The sequence below is a fragment of the Strigops habroptila genome, chromosome 8 (assembly GCF_004027225.2).
Source record: "Strigops habroptila isolate Jane chromosome 8, bStrHab1.2.pri, whole genome shotgun sequence".
Lineage (NCBI taxonomy): Eukaryota > Metazoa > Chordata > Aves > Psittaciformes > Psittacidae > Strigops > Strigops habroptila.
Window position 1 is genome coordinate 17,539,013 of NC_044284.2, and position 24,095 is coordinate 17,563,107.

Genomic DNA, 24,095 nt, shown 5'->3' on the forward strand with positions numbered 1-24,095 from the left:
CTCCTTGCAACATATCAAAAGGATGCAGCATAATAGAATGAAACCAGATAAGATATTTATCTCACAAGTTTGGGGGGCTTTTTGATGCAGTCTCAAGAGACTGAAGCATACTGTTGAGCATTTCTTTAATGACTTCTCACAAGAGCAATAAAGACCAAGCTCAGCGGAGCATATTATTAGACAGATAATAACCCTCATATAGCCAAGATGTAAATACTGAAGCCATCACACACAAGACGAGTTGTCTGGAAAGTTTTGTTTTGCCCCCTTAAAACAAAACAACCAAACAAACCACACACAAAAACCAGAAGGTGGTCTGTATGCCCCACAAAAGTCCACCCAGATGTGCCATGAAATTCATACCACCACAGCAGTTCATCTGGCTTTGATTCCAAGGACTGTACTTTTTAGTACATGTTAGTACTGTTAGTAGTAACATGCAGAACAAGGACCAGATATTGCTCCCCTGTGTACCAGCAGAAATTTTGTCAGGAATTCAGAAGGAAGCAATCCCAGCCTTTCTCCAAGGGATACATGAAGGGACAATTGCTCGACAATTGTAGCTTGACTTCCAAGGCGCCCAGGGAGGAGAAAAGCAATACAGAGCCTGCAATAACATTTAAATGGAGATTTTGAAATGCACCAGGTGGTACAAAAATCACAGAGGGAGCAAGCCTTGGAAGATCTATTGAGCTACATGAGAACATAACATAACCAAACCCCTCCTTCAGCAGAGAAGAGAACCAACTAAATTTGGTTCAGACAGACTGTGTTTCAGCATCGCTCCCATGCCCTTCCTGGTAGCTTCCATCTTCTCAGCTCCTTTTAAAACGTAACATGTTGAGTCTGTGCATTTTTTCTTTCCCCTGCCAAAAATAATCAACCTGAAAAAAAATCCTTCTGAAATCTCAATTCTGTGCTGTCTTAGTCACCCTTCTGATTACCCTTTTGTGCAGCCAGACTGTTCATCAGTGTTATTCTGATGAAAAAGTTGTCTACGACTAAAATGGGAAAGTACATACAAATTACTTCACTTCCCCACCCTTACGAAACCCACCAGCCAAAATTCTTATCACAGAAAGAAAAAAAATTATATAATTAGACTGTACCCTTCTGATGTACACTGAACTGCTGCTCTCAGTGATCACAGCCACTCTTCAAAGCCTCCGAGATAAAAAGAATCTTATCATTCAAATTATTACTTCTTAGGGATGCTCTTATCAAAGTTTGAAGGAAAATTCTAAAAACAGCAGTGATATGAAACCAGGACTGAGCCATATTTTAAATGACACTGGATTTTCTGCCAATTGGCCAATTCACAACTCAAAAAAGCAAGTGTAGATCAAGACAAAGCTGTTGGCTCTCATAACCTTTACAATATCGCAGTAAAAATCTCAACTGTCTCACATATTTATACTAAATGGCAGGTCTAAAATTGAGATTTGTAATTTCACAGCATCAAAATCGTCACAGATGGCTACAGTCTATTGCTTCTTTAATCTGTCTTTTCTCTCTTCCTGCTTGTTTTCCCCCCCTCCTCCTTTGAGTTAAAAAGATATGTGTTTTATCATAAGGAAATCATAGCTAAATCCAAACCACATTATATTAATGTGTAACAAAACAATTTGCATAACAATGATGCATAAAAGAGAAGTTTAAAATTACTTTATGTCTCAACTTTGCCCTAAAGCACCAATTACCTCAGCCTTGAGATGTGCCACGAGTTGGGGATAGCCAATATTCCACACTTACACTCTCCTAAAATGATAGCCATTGACACAGGAAATTTGGGGGAGAATAAATAGTAATGAGAAAAAAGCAACAGCAAGTTGTTGTATTTTTAACATCAAGTACACAGCTACAGATTCAGCTATGAGCAAAGAATCAGTGCTCACCTAATATTTCTACTGATCAGGACCAATTTTTTATAACCACTCATGTGACACACCTGTGGAGCTTCCCAAATAAATACAGATTAAATACTTGACTCCTTTCCCTTCCTGCCCTTGGTTTTTGCATATACACACACACACGTTACGTAAGACAATCATTATCAATAAAGTCAGCTGGAAAAAAAATGGCAGTCAGAGGAAGGAGATTTTTGTCATCGTATTCCAACACCTCCATACCACCAACTCGATGTTTTTTTTTTTTTTTTTTTTGTTCAAGGTCAGAGAGTCATTAACTCCCACTACAGGAATCACTTTAGATGTGAAGTGGCTTCCCATTATGCTTCCCACACACATTAGAAATGAAGCAAAAGCCGCTCAAGGAAGATGTATTATTTAAGAATCAGAAGGGTGAGCGAACTTGAAGCAGCTTTTAGGGCAACCCAAGTGCCGGCTGGTCCATCCCAGCACTGTGCAGCACAGACAGGTACCAGGAGGGACAGGAGCTCCAACATCTCCCATGGATCTCCCAACAACTGCAAAGCCCCTATCCGCTGGCCTAAACTCTTTCTGCCCACTGAGCTTTTGTCAAACATTTAAGATCTTAATCAATCCAAACTCTGACCCTAGGATCACAGGGGAAGATGGATGAGGAAACGGACAACCTCTGACCTTCCCTTGTATTTGTCCTGCCACAGTCAACCTACTGAAAAATAACTGAGGTGGAACCTGCTCACCAGCTCCAGTCCCAGCCCGCTACCCTCTTACAGCCTTTCCCAAACTCCAAGCCTCTCCCCTTCCATCACCAAACCTCTGTACCAAAACCACAGGAATCCTCCTCACTTCACCCTCCTCCTGCCCCCCGGAAACCTGCCAGAGCAGAACATTTGTTGAACTATGAAGTTGAGTGGGGAAAGAAAAGGGGAAGGCTCATTCAGCAGTGTCAAAGGCCAAACTGCTTTAACAGCCTCGCTGGAAACCAGAGAGTGAGCTGCATAGTTTTGGTAAACTTCATGAATTCATGAAGAGGAGCTTCCCTCAAAACTCTTCTGGCTGGAGAATGGCAAATGTGAGAAAAGGAAACCACAAATAACCGCTGATGAAATGTGTTTAGTGCTTTCAAATTACACGCTGGCTCAAATCCTCTCAAAATGACTAGTACAAGCCAACATCACTCTGGAAAGCCCAAGCAACGGAACACTTCTATCTCCTTCGTAAATATGGCATCACCTGATCTGCATTTTACTTGGGAAACATGAGAATTAGGTTTCCTAGGCCCAAGCCTCCTTGCGGCTGAGAGCCGGTAGTTCAACACCGCAAAATAAGTGAACAAAAAGCATCCCACTATCACCACTGCCCACCTGCAAAACCTCAGGAGATTTCCCTCAAGCAACACAGGATTTGTTAGGCAATTAGCTCATCATGTCTGGGCCACTGACACCAAAAAATGATGGATCTGTGCCAATCAGAGTGACCCAGTACTGACCTAGTAGGCTTTTAGAAGAAGGCGGAATAATCTCCATGCAATAAACCAAGATGCTCCCCGCTACTCTTTCACTTCCTCCTCTCTCAACTCAGGCGGTAAAGTTAACTTCTGGGCAAAACTTTTTGACATCAAGAATGTAAGAGCATCTCCCCAGCCATTAATGGGTCCCCCAAGTACCACCCAGCCAGTACCACAGCCACAGGTTCACATGTTTAACAGCACACAGGTTTTCAAGTTTCCATCTCATGGGATTCAAAAACACAACCCAGAGTAATTTAGCCCAGACAGTGTGCCCTGCCAATGTGCCCATGTTTGAGCTACAGCCCATGGTAATTTAGTTGCCAATATGGCACACTTTGGCTTTTTCCATACAGAAAAAAAATACAAATTAAGGCTGAACTTCATCCTTAGCATTTCTGTCCTGCCAAAGCTTAATTTCAATGCATAATAATGCATTTCAGACTGACTGTAAATTATCGCTTAAAAAAAAAAAAATCAAGTAGGACATTCAAAAGACACTGTTTTCTTAGGAGCTTAGCACAAAAGCCAGCAGTTACGTGGCTCTGCTATCTTGTTCTCCATCTCAAGATGAAAGAAAATGAACTAGTGAAAAATACACCAAGATGATATGAAGCAAAATCTGGCTCCAAAGAATTTTCCAAAAACATGCTTCCAAATCCACTAAGGAGCTGAGCACCTTCCATTCAGCACCCAGCAAAATTAAGCCCACTGACCTGTGCAGGAATCCATTTAAATTCGATCTGAGTTTATGCTTACATGAGCAAGAGTTTAGAAGCTGAGGCTAAAGATATTTTATTTATAAACTTCCTCCTCTCCTTCCCCAGCCTTTTACAGCTTCTTTTTCCAGCAAGGGGAGGTGAAGAGAACATAGGTATTGAAGTTTTTTTCTTTTTAGGATAATCTGCCTTTTATACAGACTTTAATCCCTAATTCTGCAGCACACAGGATGGTGTGTGTGGGAGGGTGGGGTGGAGACTTTTAGCATTTCTAAGAGTATCCTAGCACCTCTATTATTAAGCTGACAATAGAGACTCTCTGAGAAATGAAAATATTTAACAAAGGCAGCAGTGTCAAATATCAAAGGGTATTTAGTGCTAAAAATTTGCAACAAGTAAAACACCAAAGACTTCCCCTTCCCAAAGTGGGAAAGTAATCCAGCTAAGACTCCTGTTCCCCTCCCTCCCCGCACTGGTTCTTACCCCACTGCATTATCCAAAGGAGTCTTTGCCAGAATTCCCTGTGCTTAACAAAGTTCACTTCAGATAAAACTTGAGAGATTTGTTCTTTCAAACAATGGGAGCTTGACTGCCCTGGTTTGCAGTCATCCACATTTTGGTGACTATTGCGAGCCAAATCAAATTTAGGCGCCTGCTAGAAAATGTGTTTTGCCTTCTGCCGTTATGGCAGTATCATTTGTTTGGCATTATATAATTCCTAGCCTTGCCACCTGGAGCTATTGGACTTCTTCATTAAACTCCTCTGTCCCACCACATCCCACAGGGGCTGCTAATTACTGGCTTTACTCCATTTACTCTCATCTCCAATTCAATTATGCATTCAACTCAGCCTTAATGAAGAGTACAATATGGCTCATCCTACCTTGGCATTCACCGTTACTTTCTTCATAGCCAGCGTTGCACAGACAGTTGCCAATGGGCACCAGCCATTCGCCATCTGCCCCACAGTACATTTTTGGCACATCCTTCTCTTCCGAGTTGTTGACACAGGAGCCACGAACCTCCACCAGAGAGGATGTATCGGCCCCAGTAATGGTGTCTGGAAACTGAGCCAGGTTTCGAACTGTCAATGGGCACTTCTTGTAGAAGACACGAACAGACACCAAAGCGATGCAGGCACCAACGTCCTGAAAAGCCAAGTAAAACCCTTTCTTGCTGAGTGGTCCAACATCCCGTATCTCTGTATTCAGCTTCATGATCCTGTCACCAATGTCCACTTGGGTGAAGCTCTCATCAGCAGCGATGGTGTCAATCTTGGCAAACTGGCTCTCTCGAATGAAACGCTCCTTATCATTGTTTGATTCATAGTAATAAAGGTTGAATGTCTCTTTGCAAGTTCCCATGACACCTGGCAGGCTGTTGCAGTCTCTTAGCGTGAACTTGATTTCAATATATACCCTTTGAGCCCCCTCACGGGGAATCCAATCAGTTCGTAACCAATTATTCTGACTGGGCTCCATCACATTGCAGACTTGATAGGTACGGATCGGAGTGTTCTTCTCATCCATGATGCTGACTTCCTCCCACTGCAAAAAGGGAAAAGGAAAGAAAAATACATCAGTATTAAAAGGAACAACAGAGCTTCACAGCAAACATAATCTGTACTTCCACAATTAAGGTAGAAACCATATTTTTTCCATTACAGGAAAACAAACAAACAAACGATCCAAACAAACCCAGCAGATCAAGGCATAGCCAGTAGACATTAACTACTTGGACATTAAAAGAAGAAACTGTTCAGGAGAAACAAGCTCCAAATCAAGTAACACCTCGAGGAGCAAGCATGTGTTTTAAAGGCTGTCTGAACCAATCCAAGAATGTTCTACCAACTGACTATGTTTAACTGCACTGCAGCTTTGTCCATAGGACCCTTGCCTAGGTAAAGGCTATGCATGGTACTTTACAGAATCGACAGCAGATAAGGCAGGTAATGCATGGACCTTGCAGGCAATGGCCTCAAATCAAGTTCAGGCATTTTCAGAAGTGCCAAAATAAAGGGCAATATAATTATGAAACATCAATACAGGCACTCCAAAGAGGGTATCAGAAGAAGAGATCTGACCCTAATTCAGTAGTTCAGCATAATGAGCTTAGAAAAGGAAGGCACACATAACCAACAGCTTTAAAAAAAAATTTGTTTTAAGGATTATCATAGACAGAAGAAAGTTTATCACAGAGCTCTCCTGGTAGGGAGAGAAGAGGAAGGGGCATTAGAGAGAGAGATCTTTCCAGCATAGCACTTCAGTATCAGAAAAAACCTTCTTAAAAAAAAATTATATAAATATATATATATAAAAAAATATATTCTATAATGATATACTGTCTGTGTTTGTAGGCAACACAATGAACCATATGAAATTATCCTTGGAAAGCAGTAGTAACTTTACAGAGACTTCCCAGAAGTGCTTTTCAGAACTACTGAAGCCATAGCTTTGATAAACAGAAGCCTTCTTAACATTAAGGGGCTTCTTGTATAATATCCTGCATTCTTCTCACAAGGATTGCTCTTATGCAAGTGATTTTTACTTAAAAAGATTCCAGCTTGGCTGAATCTGTTTATAGAATGACAGTAGTTAGCACCATGAGTCACTAGGAGCAGAAAGAATAATATTTTATTTGCTGCCTAGAGATAACTGCAAATTAAAATGAAGGGGGGCAGAATCAATACTCAGCATGTCGCTCCTTTTCACAGAAAAGGAAAAAATAAATCTTAAAATGTCATCTATCAATGTAAAGTGTAACAAGGTGTTAGTAAGACAACAGTGTTGTTTAATTTACATTTGCCACTGAGCTGGTTTACTGTTATAATATTGTTATGATCCATCACTTTCTATTCTGCTTATCTTCAGACTGTCTACACTACCTATATTGTGTGTGGTACAAGAGAAAGGAAGAAGCAGAGGGAAATAATACTTGTTGATGGGATTTCCTTTAGTGCATTTACACAATGGAGGATGCTGCAAGAGGATTCAATAAAGAGACCGCTGAGGTCAATAGACAGACTGCAACTAAAATCAGCAAGTTTCAGAGCAGGTTCTTAACAAATCCCCGTCTCCTAACAAAAATACAAATATATAGGGTTAGGTTTCTTATTTCATGAACACACACACGTGTCTTACTGCCAGAGCCGAAAGTAACTACAGCCCCATGTTTCCAGCCACTGTGAAACATTTGTAACTCTAAAATACGAGGACAAAGCTGTAACTTTTTGTTTTTAAAGCTGAAATTAGCTTTTGTAATTCAAGTCTTCTCACAGTTTAATGATGCAAAAATAAAACATTCTGGGCACAAAACCTGCTTTTCAACTGTGAAATGCAAGAGTAAATCATTAATTACATTTATAATGCAATTCATTAATTCCTCCAGGGCTACTATATATTTGATTACTGCTAATCACTCCTAAATGACTATGTTTATCTCCAGCCTTTCTTATCCACACAATCCTCTCACCTGAGGAACTGCGTGGTGTAGATCTAGAAAAATGCCTTTTTTATAGACAAAAAGGTACACACAGTCAAAGAAAAATTAGCACTGAAAGACAGAATCTTCCCAGGAACATAAAGGAGTTCATTTCTGCTGCTTGAAATAAATCTGCAGCATATGAAGTTCGAATAAATGCTTTCCAAGCACTGTATCTCAGAGACAGACCATGTACTCTTAAATTTTTCACTACTGGCTTAAAAATAGAACACACATATGTAGGTTTAGTGAAACGAGTCACGTCCACAATCAGAGCACACATTTCCTTCTCAAGCTTGCATGGCGCTTTCAGAGAAAACATAGGGGAAAAGGGGGAATCCAACAGCCATTAATAATACACAGCTGTCCTCTGATCATCAATTCTACTACCAACTTATTGAAACTTTTATTTTAGGTCCAGCTTTAATACGCAATGTAGAGAGCCGTATGAAAGACCCCGTCTCATTAGCTGACCTTTCCAGGGTACAGGATTAACAAGGAAGCCCGACTCTCACCGAGGTAGAGCTGTACCTTTCCACACTGTCAAAGGATGAGGGCAATTGCCTGCAATCAGCAGTGAATGTGCACCGTGGGCGCTGCTAGAGGCCTGCCAATCACCTCCCCACTCTTTGAAAAACCGAGAAAAACTGAGCCTCGGTGACAGCGCAGTGTGCTCAGGCAGAGCACAAGCCGGGACTGTAGTCAAGTTCACCCAGAACAACAATGGGGGAGCAAAACAATCCCCCATTCTCCCATGTTACGGTTATTTAGAGCTTATGCATAATGCATCACCAGCCGACGCAACCTTGGATTCCTTCCACTCACTTCTGTTTCCTTAGCTCTGCTTCTGCTAATTACAAGTGGGAACGCACACAAAACAGTAAATCTGTAGGTTTCCTGAAGAATCCATTGCTTTGTTGTGAGCAGGTCCTGATCTTTCAGCACTTTCATTTTTCAGTCAGTTTGACTTAGTTACTTCTCCTTAAGCATACTAAGCTGCTTTACTCATTTAATATTCAAAGGATTTGAGATGGGTTTCTTTGCATTAATATTTAGTGTGCATTGCTGGCATTTTTCTGAAATTGTTCACTTGAAGAAAAAGCCTTTCTAATTGCTTATTAAAAAGTAAAAATAAAAAAAACCTAAGAGATCCCACAAAGCACAGTCTCCACCAGACCCCACCAGCTCCAGTGTTCTCAGGAGTTTCCCCACAGAGGCCACAGGCACCCTGCAGGATATGGCACAGATGAGGGCGCAGCAAGGTGCCCATGAACTAACACGAAACTAGATTAGTACGTATACCTGGCCTGCAGCCCACTAGGCAAAAGGGCTCTAAGCCCCAAGGATGGATGTGTGAACCTCAATGTCATCGCATCACTATCAGGCAGTGAATTCAAGCAGTCTTCCCTTACAATTATCTCTTGAAAAATAGTACATAAAAAGAAGCTCCAAGGAACCACCATCAAGCACTGGGTGCTTCAGTTTAATCTGTTCAGAGACCAAAACATACAATGTTTGCATCCTAAAACAGGACAACTGTCCTATCACACCAAAATGTCTCTCTTGTATATTGATCCCTACTCCTTCATCCAGAAATAGCACAGCAATTGCCCTGAACATCTCCCAGCCGAGACAGCCCATAGATATAATAATTACAGTCAAGAATGCCAGTTCAGTCACCAGATCACGTTTCTTGTTGGTATTTCAGCTTTAAATAGCCATCTAAGCCCGTGCCTCAACCAATCTCCTAATTCCGAAACCTCTTTTCTGCCCTTTTGGTTTCCACTTCTTCCATGATAGAACTATCCAAAGGGAGTATAGAGTTTCTCCAACAAAGAGTAATTCATTGGGTAAGCCAGGGAAGAAATCTGACCTTCTCGCCACAATCAACAATAATCGAGCCATTAGGACTCTCTGAAAGTTACTAATCACCCCCTTTACCCTTTTCATCAGATAGCGGTTTAAAACTTACCCCTCCTTCCAGGGGACTTGCTATCCACCCCAGTTCTCCCTGAACTGATCTGGAATCCAGCAAGGTAACTGCAGAAAGGTACAAATAGAACAGATTAAATTCCAGCTGCCAAAAAGCAATATTAAAACAAACCGTTTATCTGAGCGCTTCCATATGTGTAGAGCACGATCGCATCAACCTTCAGGTTGAAACGAAATGTTATTTCCGACTGCGCCAATACCTCGAACACTTTGAAACTCTCTCCGCTTTCGATCTGAGGAATAGCACGTCCATTCCTCCGCGGGTTAAAGTCGCTCACAGGGCACGGGGTGAGCGGTGAATCCCCCCTGACACCGAAGAGCGCTCCTGCCCGGCAGGAGAAGCGGGCTGCGTGCCGGCCAGCCGGGACCGGGGCGCTCCCGCCGCGCCTGGAACCGGCGCACCCGCACCTCAGCGGTGAGGAAAAAGGTTACAACTTACTGGGACCGCGGGAGCTCGCCCAGCCCCGGCCGGGACACCCTCCGGGGCGCCGGGCATCGGGAGACCTCACGGGGGGCTCCCCGACGGGAGCGGCTCTCCCTGCCCGCCCGGCTGCGCCGCGGGCTTCCCCCGCGGGACGGGCTGCAGCACAGCCCCGGGGAACGGCGCGGAGCAGCCGAGAGCTCCCGGGAGAACCGGTTTCCATGAACCGCGCTCCCGGCCCGGGGAGCCCGGCGCGGCGGCGCCGCTCGCGGGAGCGCTGCGGCCCGGCCCGGCCCGGCCGAGGGGACCGCCGGCGGCGCGGCGGGACCGCTCTGCCCCGAGACACCTGTGCCGCCGCCGCCGCCACCGCCGCCGCGGGGGGACCCCCGGAGCGGCACTCGGGCAGGTCAGCGGCTGCCGGACCGCCCAGGTACCGGCCGGGGCAGCGCGGTCCCGGGGAGCGGCGGGGCGCTGAGGGGACCCTCGCCCGAACTTTTCCCCCGGCGCCCGCTGAGGGAGCGCGTAGCCCGGCCGCGGGACGCGCGCGGCGCCTCACCTTCGTTGGCGGGGTAGACCCGGGAGCCGGTGACGGCGCCGCAGACGCCGACGAGAAGCGGGAGGAGGGCGCAGAACGGGACCCCGGCCATGCCGCCGCCGCTCCGGCCGCTCTATCCCAGCGGAATAACTGCCTACATGGGGCGCGCGGCGGGCCATAGACATTGCCAAGGGGGCGGGACTCCGCCTGCCCGTCACAGCCCGCCGCCAATCGCCGCCCGCCCCGCACCGCCCGCCCCGCCCGGACCCGCCTCCGCCGCTCGGCGGCGCGGAGCGGGGACGCGCTGCCCGGAGCTGGCGGAGCGCAGTGAATGGAAGTGCTGCCGGCAGGACGGGTGCGGCCCGCGGCTGGTCGTTAACGTTGACAGTGTCCGAACACAAAAGGGGGGGGAAAAGGGTAAAAATCAAAAGTGAGGAGCAGCCATTCCGCCCAACCGCGGTGCTGCGGGGCGGCGGGGGGAGCCGCACAGACGGACCCTCCCCGCGCCCAGCCCGCGGCGGACCCCGCTCCCGGGAGCCTCCCGCCGCTGCGCCCCGCCCCAGCGCGGCGCCACCGTTGAGCAACAGCGCCACCTGGCGGGAGTAGCGCACCCCTCGGTGCCCGGTGTCCCGGGGCGCGGGGTGCGGAGGGCGCTGGGCTGGGAAGCAGCCCCCTCCCGCCGCGCCAGGGGACGAGCGGGCGGCTCGGGCGGACCCGCAGCAGCTCCCGGCGGAGCTTCCCCGGACACAGCGGCGGAGGACGAGCCCCCCTGCTTACGCCAGTGCGGAAATCGTTAATGCCTTTATGCACCGGGCCAGCAGTCGAGGGGTTGTAGGGGCTTAGGAAAAAGCGATCGGAGCGATTCGCCCTGCAGGCTGAGAGCGGCCAGGCCGCACAGCGTCTTACAGACCCCCCCGTCCCACATCTCGGTGGGGACCGGCGCCGGTGAAGCTCTCAGAGCGGGCAGCGCTGTGCCGCGCTGGATGCGGCCTGCAGGGCAAGGCGAGCACGCCTGTGGCAGGAGGTGTGTAGCTCCATCCCTGCTTTGCTCTGGGCGCTTCGACCACGGGACTTTTAAAAAATACTCTCTAAATGCTTGTGTACGGTAAATCGGTAGTTGCTACAAGTCCGCTAAGCCCTCCTCGGTGCGTGTCGGGCAGCGTTAGCGAGGCAAACGCTGTCTCTGAGCCGTCCGGATTTGCCCGCGGCCTGCCCGCCAGCGCCGGCTCCCCGGACAACGCTGAAGGGGGGACGGACGGGCTGCACACCCCGACCCCCGGAGCTCTGCCCGGCCGCAGCTTGCGGGCTCCGCTTCGGCACTACCGATAACGCTGCTCGCGACAGCCTGCGCTGCCTTTCCTCCGAAAAGCTTCACAAACGGCAGTTCGCAGCGCGCCTTCTCCTCCCGGGTGCTACCACCACCCTCCGCTTCCACCTGAGGTACTTGTCGGTGGCGCTGCCTCAGTCTCCCCGCAGAGTAGCAACGAGCCCTTTCACCCGTGGGTGCCCCCCCCTCACTCCCTGCGCCCAGGCACGGTGGCCCCTCGGCTGGGGCAAACACCAGCTGGAGTACGCGGCAGCACCCCGTTCACACCGGCATCGCCCCGTTCGCCCCGGGAAAGCGGATCTGCCGCCCCACGCAGGACACACATCCTCACGGCTGCATCCCAGCACCCGGCTTCATCCCAGCACCCGGCTTCGCACCCTGACTCTCTAAAGTTTTTTGTTCTGTCTGGGGTAAAACGAATTATTGCCACCACTAACTTTAGTTTTAGCGTAGAACCCCTGTAGAAACTCGATTAGTTAAAATATGTAAATATATTGAATACATCTTAAAGTTTGACTAGCGATTTTGTGCAACAGGAAACATGCCTGTCGGGCATCAGTAAATCACCCTACTTTTTCCCCAAATTCAAATATTTGCAAAACATAATACTTATAAACACGCTCTTACTAGTCCTTTTTTCCTTCAAAATATAGAGTATATTTCACCTGTTTCAATTTTAGGTCAAGATCTAGGCAGAATGTATTTTTTGGTTTTAAAAACAGCGTATATAAGGTTGATTAACATCGTATTTACAATGAGGTTTCCATAGGCTGAAGCTCAGATTCTTTCCCTTCACCTTGAACGTTTCTTTTGGAGCACCCGCTGGCAGAACCTTCAAGGTAACTCTGCAAAGATAGCCGGTGTATTTTTCTCTTTCCGTAGAAAAAAAATCTTCTAAGCGGCTGCTTGGATAATGGGAGTTAGAAAACAGTGCAGCACAGTCAGTGCAACTGTTAAAACTTGTACTTCCTGACTTTAATTATCTACAAGAATTCTTGGCCTAATGAGGAGGAAGAAAAGGATTAGTTCCTTTTTTATTATTTACACAAAAATATAGGCAGCCCTCAATTAAAGCAATCTGAGTGTTCTTATTTTCACATCTTTGATGCAGACAGATCTACTACAAGTCAGGATAAACTTTATGGGAATGGTGGAGCATCAAAACGTCTTCTTTTTTTTAATTGAAGTTATTTTTGTTGCAATGCCAGAAAAGTCAGTTGTCATAAAAAATATTAAATGCTTTGAAACCTTAAAAATATTTCTATTACATTAATGCAGTTTTAATTTGTTAAAGAATTCACATAAAATAAACACAGACAATGTGGAAAGGGCCTGCAAATGTCATAAAGTAAAATGTTCACAATTCTACCAAGTGCCCTACTTTTTGGCTCCTATAAGAGTTGGGGTTTTTTTAAGAAGCCTTGCCAAAATAATCACAATTTCCTTACTTTGTGTCATTTCAACGGATCGTAAAAGCCCAGCTTGGTTTTAGCAGATGTCATTGATACTTGGACTTATTTCTGTTCTCAGCTTCAGCAAGTAACTCCACCTTACAACAAAGTACCTGGCATCAGAATTTATTCCTCAAAATTTTGTTACAGCCACTGGATCTGCTACATTTTTCTTAACTGCCTATTACCTGCTGCTGCCAACTCGCCGGCTTCTATTATTGTAACTCACTATCAGGAGTGATTTGGCTTTGATGGGAACTAATCATGTTTGCAGCATAATCAAGTTTATACCATTTAAACGGTCAATTTAATGCAGCTCAGAAAAGCACAGCCAACATCTCTGATATTTGTCTCAGATCTTCTATTTGTCTCAGCTCCTTGGCAAAACTCTACTCACTTGCAGCACACACTGTAGTAATTATGACAGTGTGTTAAATGTTTGATCCTGTCTGCTTCAGAGAGGTCAACCCCAGCTGAATTATTTAGAGAATTGTTTATAGCAGTCAAATGGCAGAGACAAGCAGGCACACGAGCACACAGACACGGGGGTTCTGAGAAACTATAATTTGTCTTGAAATGTAGGGACTGAAAGATTATTGTATTTCCTGCTCATTCGCAATTTGTTTTCCTCTTACTTTAAAACACCAAGGAAGATAGGAGTATACATAGAGTTGGGCATTGGCACACGCGGTTTTTCTTGGATGTATTTCTGTAGTTAATATAATTTCTACTATGAGAATTCTGAATGGATATTAAGTGTCTCTCACACACATACATTTACATACATATACTTTACATTTTTCCCAATCACAAACACAACATTCCTAAGTTAAATACATTACAGTCCCAGAAAAGGCTGTGATTTTAGATGAACATTCTGTTCTATTTTTACTTTTATCTTTTCATTCTCCATTTTTCTATGTCCACCTACTCATGCTCGTCCATCTCCCGAGTAGCTTTTTGCTGTCAGTCAAGTGACAACCTCAGTAGGAAGCTCTACGTGTTCATGGGCCTCCTGAGGCCCAGCACTACATTTAGATGGGTGGAAAAAAAAAAAAAAAAAGAAAGAAAAAGAAAAAGAAGAAAGCGGGGGGGAGGAAGCACAAGCCCTTCCTTTAGTATGCAATTCCACAGCCTGCAGGAAAAAATTCACCCGGCTCCTCTGAAAAGCCTTTTCCTACAAAAATGCAATCCCATTTACTCCACTCCCACACAACTTCCACTCTACTCAGCTATTTGCAAAAGAGTGTAAAAAAACCCAGGAAGTTTAACTCACACACACAGAGTCTCATTGTCATAGGAATAACGCCCCAAAGGTGCACCTTCATCAGGCTGGGCACCAGAGAGCTTCTTCCCAGCACAAGTGCTCAGATGTGCCTTGCCTTTCCCTCCCTAGATTTACTGATTCTTCATGGATCTGTGAGTACTAAACATTTGCTGATAAGTTACTTGACAAAATTTATCGCTAGCTATTTGACAATAACATCTTTTTATTTGATATGAGTATGATTTCATTCCTCAGGTCATGTTTACATTAGATGAAGTTGCAGTCTGTAATACAAAAAGCCATAGCAGGCAAACATCTACCTGAATGTAATACACATTTCTATAAACATCAAGCTGGCAGAATGATTTTGTTTCAGCTGGGATTTGCAGGAGTTGTGCTGCTGACCTCAATAAGAAAAGGATCAGGTTTATAGCTCATTTGCAAATCCACTCTGCAAAAAGAGGGAGCTTTAGGCACTGCAGATTATTTACACTTCCTTTTCTTAATCGTGATCATCATCATCACAAGAGTTTCCTATTTCTTACTGCCTTGATGCTGATTACAGGACCTGTAATGGCACACATGGTGACTTGACAATATACAGACAGACAGATGCATAGATTTTTTTGCCTCTTTTAACCAACAGTACTAAGGAAAATAGATAATGGTAAGTGAAATGTAACAGGGGGTTTATGACAATTGAAGCAGCACCTTTTATTACATTGCTTCTGACAACAAAATTCAAATCTCATAGTTAGTCTAAAATTTGGTTTTTGCCATTATCAAGTCCTTCAAAGGAAAGACTATCACCAAAACTATTCACAGAGCCAGGAGCATTTATGATGCAGGTTATGCTTCCTAAAATAAACAAACATTGAAGGGCACTGGCAAAAGGTAGAATCTGAAAAGCAGTACAGACAAAGCAAAGGAAAGAGAAATAAATACACCAGGATGTCAAAGCAGGTATTACCACTTTTCACCTAATAGGCAGATCAAATGTGATAAATACAAGTGCCCACCTCTGCAACGAAGGTGTCAGCTTAGCTCAGTGAGGCTCTCGCCCTCAGTAAGACCAGGGGGCAAGCAGCAACCTGCAGGATTTTTCATGTGAAATTGTGACCAACAAACCAGTGCAAATAACTGTGTAAGGCTGCAGGTTGTTTGCAGTGCTAGCACAGATGCTTGGCAACCCAGAGAGGAATGCGCCTGCCTCCGTTTCATTGAAAGGTTATTTAAAGCTGTGGAGGTTAACAGACACCTTAATTATTACAAACTGCTTTCGAATATCGCTGGCTTTGTACTGGCAGTCCTTAGCAGCTGTGCTTCTTACTCATTCATGATCGGCTGGGAGCAGCGTCAGATCCCAGAAAATAAGTTAGTGGGATGAAGATGTAGGGCTGGCGCACGCTGGCCTTGCGAGCTGGCCAGCGGCACTGGTGGGAGGAGAGCTGCTGGCAGTGGCCAGGGCCACCGGCCAAGGGGAGACTGCACAGACGGCCTCCTCCTAAGTCCTCCTTGGGGCATCTGCAAGAGAGCGGGTTCCATTAATAATGAAGCAAATGCAAGTGAAATAGCCTCTGCTAAAAATTGCAGGGAATCTGTTTGTGGCAATTTCAGAGGAACCTTGGTTGAATTTGAAGGGTAAAGCTGAAAGTGTAAGCACAGAAAATTGCAAACTGCATCCAGACTTCTTCAAAAGCACACCCCCCTTTTTCTGCAGTGAGGAAAAAACATTTAGTCAGACAGACTTAGTTTTTCTCTTTCAAGAATAGGGTCACAGTTCAAGATTTCTGAACTAGATCCTGGCCTATACTAAGGTTGAATTTTAGTAACAGCCTCTAAGCTTTAAGCTTTAATAATTAGTCAGAATTGGGCGCTTCATATGAAACAGAATAAATCTAAAATGAAAAAATAAATAGAGTAAGTGAAAAAAAAAAAGCCCCCAGATTGGTTTTCATACTGGAATTTTAGGTTTTCTGCTATAATTTACTGCAGTTATTATTTAAAATAAATAAATAAATAAAAAGGATACAGGATTACTTTGATTGCACCGCTAAATGTTCTGTATAAATAAAGATAATTTCTGTGCAAAGTCTCTGAATTGTCTTTTTGGTAAAACAATTGAAAGAACAGAGTGTCAGAGCTCTAATTCATTCTTATTCTGTGTGTTCAGAGACAGCGATCTTTTCAGAGATTATTCATGCAATGATGGTACCAATCAAACTGCACCAGAAACAGGTTCCCTACAGAGCACTGAAGATTTCTGGCACTTCTAATGGAGTGTAAATCCTAATGAACTCAGATTAAACCATGCTATCTGAGATAGTCCACCCATTATTATGAACAAAATGTTTGCAACCATTTATAAGAAAACTGTTTGTGTTTGAAGAAACAATCCCACCCCCTTCTCCTGTTTTAATACGTACTATATTTGTAATAGTAGGGAAGAGAAAGACTTTTGTCTTTCTTTTGAATTAAATATAAAATCCTTGCTTTTTGTTTTAAAAAGTGGATGCATTTGTGCGTTTTTTCCATGCATGCAGGCATGACTGTTACATTCACAGAACAGGAGAAAGATTAGGATAAGGAATTTACATCTGGGAGAAGGGCTCTGCTCTGAGCTCTGCACAGACTTCCTTAAAGAGCTGCTGCAGCAAAACTTCTGAAGTTGGATGTAGGCGATTACCTCAAATGCCCACCGTAAAACAGTGATGCTCATATCAAGTTGGAGAGATCCGGTGCCTGTTGCTCCATTCTTGCAAAGAATATGAAGATGTACAATTTCATTTGGTAACATCTGTAAGGCAGTGTGGGACTTGTGTTCTATAGGTTGGCCAGCCTTAAAGTAATAATGATGAGCCTACTTTAGAATCTGATGCATTGCCTGTGTTTCTCTGTTCTGATTTCGGAAAAGCTACAGATACCAAAGAATGGTTGTTTATTATCTAAGAAATTATTTGTCCTATTTTAGGGGAACCACTAACTGGAGAAAGTAAGTATATGCATCTGCATGTGTTCTAGCTCAGTATTTGCACTGATTTTGTAGCAGAATACTGCAAATTCTGAATTAACTTTATATAAGCGAAATAGCAGGCATAGAAATGAAAACCTGCAAGAAGAACAATGGAAAAAGTACGCCCCTTGCTTTTATGTTAGAAAAGTGTTGGCCATTATTTTCCCCAGTACTGTCACTGATCTTGGAAGATTTCAGAGAATAAGGTAGCTTGTTGTGCTGGGCAACAGTGCCACTGTGTTTCCTTGTAGTCTTTTTATTTATACCCATCTACTGAGTCTTGTCATATACTGAGATATCCTTGTATAGCTTCTAGTGCAACCCAATCTAAAATCCACTCTCAAGGATCTGAGCATTACAGTAGCATTAGAACAAAAGATGTGCCCAGGTCTGTACCTACATCCTGTGTTACACAGGCATGAACCTCATTTTAAGATTTTTTAAATTCATGACATATAAATAAGTTCCTCTTATTTCATACACTGATGGCACCAACAAGCAATTTTAGTTTGGTTTCAACCACTCTTTGTCAAGTCCCATTCCCCTCTGAGTTTTCCTTCAGCAGTAACCACCTCATTCCTTTCATGGAAGTCATCCCCAAACCCTGAGTGTATTTTCTTGTACGCAGGTCGGTAGCGATGGTAAAGAGCATGAACACATCCCTCTGAATTCTACCTTAAGGCAAGGTTTCCATTAGAAATGACTCACTGGTATGGCTTTACTGAGACAGCCAATTGTAAGACTTTCCTAATGTATACAGCTGATATTTCCAACAATATTTTTTTTCCTCTTGCAGTATCCTGAGGTAAACAGCAAAAATACTATGTTTGGGGAGAAATGTACAACCACTACAGCTTTTATGGGCACAAAAATGCCACCTTTCCCCTCAGCTATCTCGCCTGCCCATTCACCATTACTAATCCTTATTCAGATTACCACAGTGGCCACCGTTTCTAACGCAGACTAAAATTCTTAGTGTAAAACTTGCTTACCCTACTTGAACAATGGGTTCAATTCTAAGGAAGAGTGTGACTAAGTACTTGCCTTGACCCATTGTGATCCCTTGTCCCCCATTTCAAGGGCTTGCACAGCACCAGGAAAACAGAAAACAGCCATTTGCAGTGAGTTGGAAACAAAAGGAAAGGATCACTGGTCATTTTTTTGTCCACTCCCTTCTGCACAAAAGGCACACGCATAGTAAAATCTGTGTTTTTTCTTCCCTCGATTACTATCTGAAACTTGCATCTGTGGGAGAGATCAAAGTAAAAGACAATTTAGATTTGTTTGAGTTTCTTCCACCATTCCAAAATATCAAAAAATGCGAGCAAGATACTCAAATAAAGAGCTGTAAAAGTAAAACAGATTCCCAGTGGTGACATCTGTTAGTATAAGGATTATTCAAACATCTCTAGAGTTTTCCAAAGAAATGCCAGGATGGCTTCCTACCAAAACGCAGTTCAGTAATATCTTCCTTGGCTAAATCTACATACAAACCGTGTTTCTATATTTTGTTGGCACTAAGAAACCCACATGCTTGTCTTGACATGGAAATAAAGAGAGACATGTCTTTATGTCTCTCTTAAAGGGAATCTTAAAATGTATACACCAGAGAACCAGTTTAAACTGACCTTGGGATTAGAGAAATATCTTTTTGTGAAGCTGAACACAATTGTCAATGCATGGTGCAGTAAAAATTACATTTCTGCTGAGAGCAACCTTATCACTTGGTGCAAGACAGTTTCAATTTAAGAGGATACCAGCATGAACAGGTAAAGGAAGAATTTCTGTCTGTTTTGGATAAAGTGACTTGTTTTACCTATGAACACAAACACACACACAAACACGTACAAACATGCCACCAAGCACATGGATGGAAGAAAAACTGAGAAGGACCCGCTAGAAATGATGCTGTAAACAGAAATGGGGGCCATAAAGCTACTCCAAAGTCGTTCCCAGCCACCTCATTCTCCATTTTCCTCATACCTCTCAGGTGGCCTATGCAGACCACCTACAAACTCAGCCTCGTGGAGATCATTATATACAAGACATGGGTATTATTCCATTTGTATTAGTTTAAGAAGCCAGCTCATGCCAGTGGAATTACACCAGTAATGATGTGAGGTTTAACACCAGCAGCTCCACACCCCATGTGGAAATACCATGATGGTTTCATTACACTGTGAGTTTCCTAGAGCCCATAAACTTTACCTGAGGATTGCAACAATATTTGTAGCACTGAGAATGAATCCATTAAAACTCAGTGTTTCCAAAGCCTTAGCATAGTTACTAAGAAACTTAATTTGTGAGACATTTACCAATACATCAATGAAATTAAATATAAGAAGACAGCATTTACCCTTGATTCTGACGCATGATGCTTGTGAGTGATAATGATTTTTTTCTCCTTTAATTAAAATTCACTTTAAAGTGTTCTCTAAATAAAACATTACTTAAAATGTAGCATCTCCTTAAGAGTCTATCACTCACATGAAGCTTTCAGAAACAATCATTGCAACTTAAAAGGCACTATAGGATATTTAGACTAGAGTTATCTCCCAACATGTTAGCTGGCTGCTTTGTTATTTGAGCTCTAAATGTTAAACACGTGGAAGCAACATAAAAGGATCTTCCCTGTAAAGCACATTTTCCAGATTCTCTCTATCTGTTATTTAGAACCCCGGAAAGATCTGTGTGTCTACCCATCTGCAGCCACATTTATTTTTACATGTTTTTGAGTTCATATCTCTCAGTGTCATAAGGTCTTCATAAATAAATCAACCTACTTAGATCTGCATGCTTTGAATAACAAGTCAACCACCAAACCAGCAGATGGATACATTTTTAATTAGGTAAGCAGTCAATGCCTTTTGGTTTGAAAACTCTTGTTTCTCTTAAAAAGACGGAAAGTAACCAAATTAACTCCAAAATTGCAGTGGGACAGCAGAGTGGTTTTAATCTGCATGGAGCTGCAAATCAGCTTAGAGCCCAGCCTGCGTGACAGCTTGAACAAATGCAGTATTTTATATCAAGCAAACCTCAAAGTGAAATATTTAAGGATCTTGCAAGAATACGTTGTAAACAATATGTATTTTTCAATAACACATGCGGTTACTTATGCAATCTTCTCACTTGAGCAAGACTCTCTGATCTTAATTCATTTACTGTGTTGCCTTTGCAATCTCTCAAGCAAAATATTTTTAAGCAGCAACTTTTAATTTACATAATCAGACATACTTTCCTGAATAACATGGAAGAAACTCAGAATTAACAACATCTTGCACTGCTTAAATAATCCACGAAAAGAAACTTCAGCAGTTCCAGTTAACTTCTTCCCACAAAAAGATTTTCGGTTTTGGACTTGGAACAAAATTTAGCATGACGGATACACGTCTTAGCCATACCGAGCTTTCTACACTCTTCTGAACTTCCCTGGCTTCAGAAAGTGCAGGTAAATACTCCAGAGCACGCCAGCCCAGGGGTGAGGGCTGGCCCATCCTGGTGAGTCCCAGAGGAGACCTCCATGTGCTGAGGACTTTGAGGGCACCTTTGTTGTCACAGGGAATGGATCAACCTGAAGCCATCCCTCCCACTGTCCCCACCTCACCTCTCCTTGGTATGTTTCCTCCTGATTGTTAATCAAAACAAGGCCTTTTGTGTCCATTTAAGTCTTTTTCCCATAACAGTTTGGAAGTTTTACTGTGGTTTCCCAGGTGGCTTTCTCTCAGTCTTCTTAACTAGTGAAATGAATCAAATGAAACGACTAGCAGTCTGGAGAACTCAGCAGCCCTGGCCATGACACTTCTTCACCAGCCTGTCCAACTGGCTGCGGCTTCACAAAGTAACAGGAGACACAACAGCAACTCTGACTGCCCAGACAACGCTGGCACTTCCACTTCTCCTTTTAAGAAAGAGGAACGACAAAAAGGTGGTGATATCTAGCACAAAATTAAGATCGTTTCAGTGTGACCAAGTAGTCCAGAAGATTGCCCTTTCATAAGAAGGCTTCTCTGGCAGCAGGCAAGCCATGGCTTCTCCATGGGCAAATCACTTCCCTCTGCTTGGCTAAGACCACCAGTGCACCACATTTGGTGTGTACATTGACCCCAGCTTGCAGCTTTTCCATGCACAATGTTCAAAACTGTCAAAAGAATTTGAGTGCCCCATATGAGGGTCTTACGTTGGTACTGAGCCGACAAAATAATTTTTTTATTATTATTCAGTTTTATGGTTACAGAAAAAAAAAATAAAATAAATAAATCACAGAGTAGAGAAAAAACTTCAGACATAAAATATGATACCTAAACAAAATAGCTTAAAAATAAATGGACCGGGCTTAATCTTTGATGTCACTTCCTTGAATTTCATGATACAACACCTGAGGTGATTTTTTTTCCATTTTACTTCAACAAGCTCTTTTTCCTGCATATGCTTATGGTAAAATAATAACCAAGTTTCCCATATGTTAAATAATAAAACTTAGTTCTATCATTTCTTTCTATCCCTTTACAGTTCTTTTCAGTTGACTGAATGGAAAATACTATATCTCTAGAGCTGACTGGAAAAGAAATAAAGGTCTGACTCTCATCCCACTTTTATGGGGTTTGTGCTGATGTAATTGTACTGATTTCAAGGAAATTGCTTCAGATTTGTGCCATTAGTTAGATCAGAATCTAGATGTCAGTGCACCCTGAAAATACCCAGCTCTGCTAAAAGGTTCAGGATTACTCTCAGAGTTTTACATCCTGGAGTCTAATTGCACTGTGAAAAATAACATTTATTAAAGATCAGATGTGAAGCATAAAGATGGCAATTATTTGAAACTTTAGGATATAATATTTGCCCACTGGTCTACATGGGCCATTATGCTTAAAAACTGTAGTAGTACAGGAAATAAAATTTCTTTTATATGTGGTACAACTTTATATTCTTATTTGAAATAAAAATACGTAAGACGGAGAATATTAGTAGGGCACACTGAAGCCAACTTGTATTGTTTAGACATTCCTTTTAGCTGATACTTACTGTCCTGTGCTCCAGTTTGCCTTGCGCCTAGTTTGAGATATGTGCTGCAGCTCACAATCAAGAGGGAAGGAAAATGCTGTAATTTTGCAATTGCTGCTGATGAGAACTCACCCACATTTTTATTTTTTTTTAAGCAGAAAATTACAGTGAGCTATTCAGTGCTGTGATGCACCCTGAATCTCTGAATCCCACATACACCACCAGGGCTGAAGACCTTGAGCACAGGTCTCGGAACTCCGTAGGCTCGAAGGCAGGTGAAGGAGAGAGGGGCGCTATGCTCATTGGCAATCTGAGGGCTGAAAAAAAAGGGGATGAAAATGTCCTTGCTACATTTCAGCTCTAGGTTAGCAAACTGCAGCTCAATATTACAAGGTGAAAGGTAAGGTAGCTTGAGTCATTCGCATTCAGGTATTTTTGTACTGGGATTTGGAGTTTTGTGCTTAGACTAGCCTATAGATCATCCATAGGGCATTGCTTTAACTTGGAGGAATAGACGCTATTAGATGACTGCACAGTCATTGCTTTACTGCTTTGTACAGTTTCTTTGTAGGACCTACGCAGCCAATAGTAGTTCATGTTTGGTTTTATAGGCAAAAGCAGAAAGATGGAGCCTTTCCATTCAAACAAAGGTAGTTATGATTTATATTGATCTAATGATATATGGTAGAATAAGTTAAAGGAGGATTATGCTTGCTCCATTTAACAGAGCTTCCAGACCAGTGTTTTGAACTACAAGAAGAATTGGAGTAAATTTCAAAACAATGTTTTTTATGCCTATCCTCCAACCCTGTTCTGACCTCCTCTACTAGATCGTCTTTTAAGTAAAAGTGTGTAAAAGCCTGAGGAACACAATACTATTGCTTAATTTTGTCTGCCTTTCATTAACATTTATATGAGGTTATGCCATGCCTTTTAGTGTTTTCCAGCTGATAAATGTTTTTTTAATATTGTGCACAGATCATTTCGCTTATAATCAAGGAAGGGAAATTAAGTTTAACATCTGAAAGCTTTAGGCAAAAATGTTAGGCGTGGACCAGATGACCACATGAGAGTTGCAGACTCTCTTTGTGCCCCAGATTGGCTGGTATTGTTTTGATGCTGTTGCGCTGGAGCAATAGCACTAACGTAATTATGAGATCAAGCAACATCTGGTGGATTTGGCACCCAGCTCACAATCGATTGTTAGTTCGGGTCAAAGGATGAATGCGACTCAAGAGCACGTTAGGATGCGCAATCATAAAGCTTGCATTAGTGAGGAAGGAGGAAGAGCGGCATTCTTGAGTTTCATCGCCCAACAAAACTGATGGCCCACAAAAAAGCAGTGGCACAACACACAAAAGTGATGATGCTAGAGAGACTGATGCGCTGCGGGCGGTATTTGACATCTTCTGGCTGTGGGCTGTTGTGTGTTGTGATTTATGTCACCATAATGATTGATTACTTTCAGATCTTTCCCATTCTACCATATCTCTGAG

General features: G+C 43.2%; 1 protein-coding gene across 1 annotated transcript in view; it reads right to left on the minus strand.

Annotated features, from left to right (window-relative positions):
• Nucleotides 1–10,696, minus strand: part of EPHA4 (EPH receptor A4) — a 109,088-nt gene extending 98,392 nt beyond the window's left edge. Inside the window, exons 1-3 of the mRNA XM_030494928.1 lie at nt 10,562–10,696; nt 9,565–9,632; nt 4,996–5,659 (exon numbers count right to left, since the gene is read on the minus strand). Coding sequence (XP_030350788.1) covers nt 4,996–5,659; nt 9,565–9,632; nt 10,562–10,652 — 823 coding nt within the window. The 5' untranslated portion in view covers nt 10,653–10,696. The remainder of the gene's footprint in view (nt 1–4,995; nt 5,660–9,564; nt 9,633–10,561) is intronic.
• Between the last annotated feature and the right edge of the window lie 13,399 nt (nt 10,697–24,095).